This window comes from Xenopus laevis, chromosome 9_10S (assembly GCF_017654675.1).
Source record: "Xenopus laevis strain J_2021 chromosome 9_10S, Xenopus_laevis_v10.1, whole genome shotgun sequence".
NCBI classification, from domain to species: Eukaryota; Metazoa; Chordata; class Amphibia; order Anura; family Pipidae; genus Xenopus; species Xenopus laevis.
In genome coordinates this window covers 109,546,651-109,555,174 of record NC_054388.1, presented here as the reverse complement: position 1 = coordinate 109,555,174, position 8,524 = coordinate 109,546,651, and the positions used below count along the sequence as shown (strand labels likewise).

Here is an 8,524-nt window from a genome sequence, read left to right as displayed (position 1 = left end):
ATAAAGTTCTTTAACACAATAATTTCCCTTGCAAGGTAGTGCTTTAAAGGTAAATTGATACCTGTGTTCAACAGGAGCCCATGGATAGAACTTACATCTTGGATACAAAGTGCATCACTCCACAACTCCTGACAGTACCTCCTCTAACAGGGGGGTCACTGGACGATTATGACGAGGCTTCTGAGGAAATCATTTGTAGAATTCCCAAACCAACCGTGGAGCATAGGCATTGAAGTGCTTTACCCAGGAACATTCCTCAGGACTAAAGCCTTTCCACTTGATGAGATACTGTAATGGGTCCCTGGAGAAGCTCAGGTCCAGGATCTTTTCAACTTCATATTCCTGTTGGCATTCAACAATAACAGGAGTAGGAGGAGATTGTCAGAAAGAGAAACAATTAGAAGTAGCAGGTTTAACAAGAGATAAATGGAACTCATTGGGAACGCGAATCTCAGAAGGAAGGTGAACAGCCACAGGACTGACAAATTCAAGAATAGGGTAAGGACCCAATTTAGGCCTCAACTTGGGAAAAGGAATCTTGAGGAGAATATTCTTAGTGGAGAACCAAACCTTGTCCCCTTGTATAGAGGAGGGGGTTTAATCTTCCGGTCCGCATAGACCTTATGTGCCAAGGAACTCTTCTCTAATTGTGCTTTGGTGCAACTCCAAATTGCACACATGTGGGCCGCCTGGTCATTAGCTACTGGAGCATTTGACAGAAGAAAGTCTTGGGAAACAGCTTGAGGATGTTGACCATAGACTGTCAAGAAGGGTGACCACCCAGTAGAGATATGGGAAGCATTATTATGCACAAATTCTGAATATAAAAATAAGCAAGCAGAGAAGAACCATCTGATGTTTCTCTGGTTAGAACAGAACAACATCAGAAGTTGTTTCTTTTCTGTTATTTTCCATTGACTGAAGCCAGTTGACTGGCCTGAGCAGTAGTAATTTAGAAACCACTAATATGTTTAAAACTAGAAAAGCATTAATATAAATTGCAAACATGTCAAAAGAGCAATGATATATGTTAATTTGTTTTGACACTTCCTCTTTCCTTTATGCTGATGATGCATTGAAAATCTGCTCTTTTGACAAGGTAACCAAAAAGCAGATCTTTGCCCAAATTGACTAACCACATCTGGAGTCAACATAGTTTGATCCCCTAGTGCCAACTATCAGATCATACTGTAGGCCAACAGGGACCTGTGGTGAGGACCTCTGGTTTATTTATTTGGTAACTTCTCTTCTTCAGGTTTTCTTGGGGCCTTTATGTCCCAGTCCAACAGTACAAGACTATTCATGGGTTTCACTCTCTGTCTATTGTGACTAAAATCAAATCTATCAACAAATCTAATAAACAGTGTAAATAATAGGTATATAGTAAACAACTCCAACAAACATAAAACGTGTCTACATGGAGGTGTGTCCTGATGTGGATAATAATGTGCAATATTGCAATGTGCCACTAGACATTTGCATTTATCCACACATTGCTGTTAATTCTGAATTTTTTACCCACAACTCCCTCCCTGGATCTGTGGTAGGACAGAAGATAGGGATTTTTACCCTTACACATGTAGGGAACCGTAGTGTTAATCCTACGGTCTAAGACCTCATGGTCTGGGAATTCTCCTGTTTGTCTGAGATACAGGGTTTCCTAAGGGGCAGAGCCCTTGTGATTGGTACAGCATGGCTGATTCCAAAGGCAGCCACAAGGTGTCGCTGTGCAACAGTATAAAATGAGATGCCATGTGCTCAGTCAGCCATTACAGTTACAGCTTTACAGATTACAGATTGCTGCTGAATCTTATTCACTGTGTAGATAGGGAATCCTATCCGGCAAAATGTAGCCAAAAGGGAGTTCGATAGGCCTGCCAAGGCTGGGCAGGATCCTCCAGTGCCTGAAAGCTCAACCAAGGAGGGTTTGGAGTTTGGATTGCCGGATTTTCATGTTCACACTATGGAGAGTGTTGAGAGCTGCAGTTCAGCAATTGGTGTCGGGAGAGCTCACGCTATAGACAGTGTTAGGAGCAAATACCTGAAGGATTCAAGTTTATGTGCTTGACTGGGAAAGTCTGGAGCCTATAAAGAGATCATGGCTGTGGATGCCTGTCAGCTCTGTGTGACTCCTTTGGGGTGAGTGTTACCTGAGGGAAGGGGTAGGAAAGGATGAGGATCCAGTGAGATCCTGTTTGGAGAAACAGGCTGTTTGTGTGCCTGCCACGTGGGAGCAAATACTCTCCATCGGGAGAGGTATTTGGGCAGGTAGCGCTACCTAGGACTGGTACTCTTTTGGGGACAAGGGATTGGGACTCTTGGGCTGCCAAAATGGAGTTGTGGGAGTTTTCCTGGCAGGGAATTACCAGGACTGGACTGCTACGGGTTCCTAGGGTAGTGGGTCATGCTTTGAAAGCATTTATGTGTATAATGTTATAGTTCACTTCCTCTTTAAAATTGCACTTCTTTGTATAAAGTTTATATTTTCATATAAAAAAGTGTGTGATATGTTTCCTAATGGGACTATCCTAAGGTGTATACCGGGACCCCATTAGGTGGAGCCACTGCCAGAGTGCAGTTTCCCTAGTACCTTTCACTTAGGAAAAGGAATGCAGGATCTGCATCGGTAAGAATTATGTGATGTACCACCTTGGCACTAGGGGGGTGGGCAAAAATGGGTTACAAACACTTCCCAATAACTCAGATGCCAATAGTTCTAAAAATACAAGTTACTATTCATATGGTGGAACTTCACATCAGGCTCTTATGTGATAGGAGACATTCACTTATACATTCATTTCCCTGGTGATGTGGACAGTGGAAGGATAGTGGTTACATCTAGTAGTAATGTAAGGTTCTGCTAGTGACATATAAATGAAAAGAGAACTGATGACATATATAGGTTAGACCACAAATGACTTTATTACTTCTCTACATAAAGTTCTTTAACACAATAAATGTAGGGTAAGATTATTTTACTTCTAGTACCTTTCCTTGTGGAATATAAATAACATAAAAATAACATAGATTTAGTCTCTTTAATGATGCTGTGACTGAGGAAACACGGTCTTTGTCCAAGCACTGAGTAACTTGGAATTTCCAAAGATCAGAACAATGGCTTGACATGATGGATTTGACAGTTCCCCTAACAAGAAAATCATGTTCCATATAGTTTCCATGCTATTTTGTGTTATTGCTGAACCGGAAATTATCAGGAAGAAAAGAAAATTCAGAGCCATGAGTAGGAACATTGTCCTGCAAGCTTTTATAAGGTTCTTCAGCTGAGGACTCCCGAACTGTGTATTCTGCTTCATTCTCCAGATGTGCCTCAGGAGCGATATCAGAGAAAGTAAAATACAAATAGAGGTAATGAGGGAGGGCAGACAGTTACCAACTGTAACAGCAATGATCCTGCAAGATAAATCAGCAATAGACATATTATTATGATAAATGTCAGTTATATTTTCATGACCTTTGCTGTATGATATCCAATTAGCTGATGAAAGTGTAATGATGAATGAAATTGCCAGTGATCCCAGAAGGAATGGGGTAACAGTATGAGAGAGTCTGCTTTTTAACTGGATGAAGAATTTAAGGGAGATATTGACCAGTCTCAGGCAGTAACAGATGGAGAGACCGGCAGTCAGCCAAAATGAAAGAGAAATAGAAAAAATGAGAGCAGCACTGACAACAAAACAAAGTTTTTCTTCAATCGAAAGGCAATGTCCATATAAATAGAAAGCCTCTAGAATTGTTATGAAGCACTGAAAAAGCAGGTTGTTGCACCCCATAAGGAGACTGAGCTGATCACTCTCCCCAAGTTTCACTCCCTTCTTCCAGTCACTGACATAGACAGCTATAATGGATAAGTTCAGGATGGTCCCACATGGCCATGTTACAATGACCATCACTATCGAAATCACTGTGACTGCTGACAGCATTTTCTGGAAGTTTCTTTGCTTGAAAGTACAATACTGCTCGCAGCCGAGATTTGCAGGATGAGGCAGTTGAATGCTTCAGCACAGATCACCAAAAGTGATATACATGGAGAGAAAAAACATCCTGAAGATGCAAATTTCTTAGTATCTGATTTCCCTTGCAAGGTAGTGCTTTAAAGGTAAATTGATACCAGTGTTCAACAGGAGCCCATGGATAGAACTTACATCTTGGATACAAAGCGGAGCACTCCACAACTCCTGACAATAGGAAATTGTTTGTAGAATTCCCAAACCAACCGTGGAGCATAGGCATTGAAGTGCTTTACCCAGGAACATTCCTCAGGACTAAAGCCTTTCCACTTGATGAGATACTGTTATGAGTCTCTGGAGAAGCTCAGGTCCAGTATCTTTTCACCTTCATATTCCTGTTGGCCTCCAACAATAATAGGAGTAGGAGGAGATTGTCTGTAAGAGAAACAGTTAGAAGTAGCAGGTTTAACAAGAGATAAATGGAACACATTGGGAACACGAATCTCAGAAGGAAGGTGAACAGCCACAGGACTGACAAATTCAAGAATAGGTTAAGGACCCAATTTAGACCTCAACTTGAGAGAATGAATCTTGAGGTGAATATTCTTAGTGGAGAACCAAACCTTGACCTCTTGTATAGAGGAGGGGGTTTACTCTTCCAGTCCGCATAGACCTTATGTGCCAAGGAACTCTTCTCTAATTGTGCTTTGGTGCAACTCCAGGGCCACCTGGTCATTGGCTGCTGGAGCATTTGACAGAAGAAAGTCTTGGGAAACAGCTTGAGGATGTTGACCATAGACTGTCAAGAAGGGTGACCATCCAGTAGAGATATGGGAAGAATTATTATGCACAAATTCTGAATATAAAAATAAGCAAGCAAAGAAGAACCAGATTATTTTCCACTGACTGAAGCCAGTTGACTGGCCTGAGCAGTAGTAATTTAGAAACTACTAATATGTTGAAAACTAGAATAGCATGAATATAAATTGCAAACATGTTCAAAAGAGCAATGAGTATATGTTAATTTGTGTGACAGTTCCTCTTTCCTTTATGCAGATGATGCATTGAAAATCTGCTCTTTTGGCAAGGTTACCAAAAAGTAGATCTTTGCCCAAATTGACTAACCACATCTGGTTAGTTTGATCCCCTAGGGCCAACTATCAGATCATACTGTAGGGCAACAGGGACCTGTGGTGAGGACCTCTGGTTTATTTATTTGTTAACTTCTCTCCTTCAGGTTTTCTGGGGGCCTTTATGTCCCAGTCCTACAGTACAAGACTGTTCATGGGTGATAGTTTCACTCTCTGTCTATTGTGAATACAATCAAATCTATCAACAACTCTAATAAACAGTGTAAATAATAGGTAGATAGTAAACAACTCCAACAAAGGTCCATAAGGCGTGTCTACATTGAGGTGTGTCCTGTCGTGGATAATAATGTGCAATATTGCAATGTGCCACTAGACATTTGCATTTATCAACACATTGCTGTTAATGAGAGCGGCACTGACAACTAAACAAACATTTTCTTCAATCGAAAGGCAAAGTCATATGAATAGATTTCCTCAGTGGCGTAACTACCGGGGGAGCAGGCGGTGCAATTGCACCAGGGTCTGCTCCCCTCAGGGCCCGCCGGGCACCGGAGGCTTCTGTCTTGTTTGTGTATGGAGATAAAGCTGGTAAGCACGAACTAGCAATTATGCAAATAGTCAGCGCTAACGAGAGGACGGCTCAGTAAAAAAGGCTGTCCTCTCACTCCTCTGTCACTGCTTAGGGGCGGGGCTACGCTGCACATTTTCCCTATCTTTGCTTGAAGAACCCAATAGGCAAGCAGGCAGAAGTGTAGAGTTTGCAGGAGCCTTAATATGGAAGAAAGGGCCCGGGGGAGGTCTGGGAGAAGTACAGATCCTGGCTTCCTGGCTCCTGCAGACAGGCACGCCTGGGTCCCAGCGGTGATGTTACAAGCAGTGAATCTGCCTGGTTTCCCTACTCTGCAAACAAGTCGGCCCGTGATAGCGATCTTCTATTACTATTGGATGGGATGCTCCTGCAACTGCATGCATTCCAGTAATAAAACACTTTTACTGCTGCTGGTTGGATAGCACACTTTGCTGAATGCAATACCACACAACTCGACTCTGCATTTAAAAACATGTCTAGCAGGCAGGACAGCATGAGAGAATGCAGCTACAGTAGCACCTAATTGAAACTATCTTCAAAGTAATTCTCATTTATGTGGCAGGAGCAGGCTTATTTATTTAACAGGCTGACTTATGGCCCACAGCTGTTCTGAGCACCAACGCTTCACTAGCTGTACCACAGCTGCTATGTCTGTTTTTAGGGAGCAGGGGTGAAAAAAGCCAACAGAACTCCAGTTAACAGAACGGGCTAGTAAAGGGGTATAGGGAAATGTGAATAAAAGAAAAGAAAAGTGAGGGAATACTGGAATACTAAACTAAAATTTAAAACTGGGGAGTGCTGGCTGTCAATCAATAATCTCCTGTGGGAGAATGAAGAGATCCCCAGTCCTCATTTCAGTCAAGACTGAGGCGTGAGAGGATCTCTCTGCAGCTCTAATTTAATGATGTTTTTTGAAAGTAAAATGCTTTTTTGTACATTGTAATGAAGGGGAAGTATAATACTAAGATATAAGTCTGACACAATATGTCTCCTTGAAGCACACATCCAGGGGCATATCTATTCCCCTCCTCCCCCCTCACTGTCCATGAACAGCCCCCTAAGTTTGCTTATAGCGTATACAGAGAGATATCATAAAACTATGGCAACATAGATATTCCCCTGTACTAAGCACAATGGTCACAGAGCCCCTCAGTGACTTCTAATATCCTTATCATTTACAGTAGGGGGTACATTATCCCTTATAATACATGAGTGATACTCAGAGTTCCCTGTATAACTCAGCCTGCAGCCTTGTGCCTTTATATGATCACAGAACAACCCCTCAGTGACTTCTAATATCCTTATCATTTACAGTAGGGGGTACATTATCCCTTATAATACATGAGTGATACTCAGAGTTCCCTGTATAACTCAGCCTGCAGCCTTGTGCCTTTATATGGTCACAGAACAACCCCTCAGTGACTTCTAATATCCTTATCATTTACAGTAGGGGGTACATTATCCCTTATAATACATGAGTGATACTCAGAGTTCCCTGTATAACTCAGCCTGTAGCCTTGTGCCTTTATATGGTCACAGAACAACCCCTCAGTGACTTCTAATATCCTTATCATTTACAGTAGGGGGTACATTATCCCTTATAATACATGAGTGATATTCAGAGTTCCCTGTATAACTCAGCCTGCAGCCTTGTGCCTTTATATGGTCACAGAACAACCCCTCAGTGACTTCTAATATCCTTATCATTTACAGTAGGGGATACATTATCCCTTATAATACATGAGTGATACTCAGAGTTCCCTGTATAACTCAGCCTGCAGTCTTGTGCCTTTATATGGTCACAGAACCCCTCAGTGACTTCTAATATCCTTATCATTTACAGTAGGGGGTACATTATCCCTTATAATACATGAGTGATACTCAGAGTTCCCTGTATAACTCAGCCTGCAGCCTTGTGCCTTTATATGGTCACAGAACAACCCCTCAGTGACTTCTAATAACCTTATCATTTACAGTAGGGGGTACATTATCCTGTATATCATTATAATACAGTGAAACCTCAATTTTGCATGTCCTTTTTATGTGTAACTTTTACATCAGTGCATGGTTGCTAGGGGAATTTGAACCCTAACAACCAGACTGCTGAAATTGCAAACTGGAGAGCTGCTGAATAAAAAGCTAAATAAATCAAAAACCACAAATAAAATAAAATGAAAACCAATTGCAAATGGTCTCAGAATATCACTCTCTATATCATACTAAAAGTTAACTCCTAGGTGAACAATCCCTTTGGGGGGGGCCCAGTTGTAAATTTCTGTACCGGGGCCCTTAGGGGTCTAGTTACGCCACTGCTGCCTAGTATGTTTTTCCTTGCAACACTTGCTCACAAACCATCCATTCCCATATGTGTCAGAATGTTGTACTAGGGACCCATCAGAAAAATCCAAAAGTTTTTCTCAATTCACATAGTTTTTTTGCCCTCATTTCATCATTATATAATTCTGTTTACGTATTCTCTTCTGTTATTTTTGCCTTCATCATTTATTCTTGGTCCTTTCATCCCTTTTCCCCTATTTTTGTTTTTATGCTCCATTTTATTGCTCTTACTTCAATTTTCTTTTCTCACATTCTTTAGCTTTGCTTTACCTTAATGTCTTCCCTTTTTCATCTTGAGCAGAGAAAAAGTAGAAAAATGATATAGGGTATAGGCTTCGAAATCTAAAAAATGTCCCACTAACTGATGCTGAGGCCCAATAAGATTTTATTTTATGTTATGTTTCCATTATCCAACTTCAGTGAACGTGTTCCTGACAAACTTTTGATGGCGTTCACATAAACATTCAAATCATTCGAATTTGGGGGAAAAACAGTCAAAATCAGACTCTGTAACGAAATTCAAATCCTAATTTGCATAG

General features: G+C 41.2%; 1 protein-coding gene across 1 annotated transcript; it reads right to left on the bottom strand.

The window, feature by feature from the left end:
- Positions 1 to 3,038: 3,038 nt before the first annotated feature.
- Positions 3,039 to 3,941, bottom strand: LOC108702330 (taste receptor type 2 member 40). Its single transcript, XM_018237807.1, has one exon. It carries the CDS (start codon positions 3,939 to 3,941, stop codon positions 3,039 to 3,041), a length of 903 nt encoding a protein of 300 aa, XP_018093296.1.
- Positions 3,942 to 8,524: the final 4,583 nt, after the last annotated feature.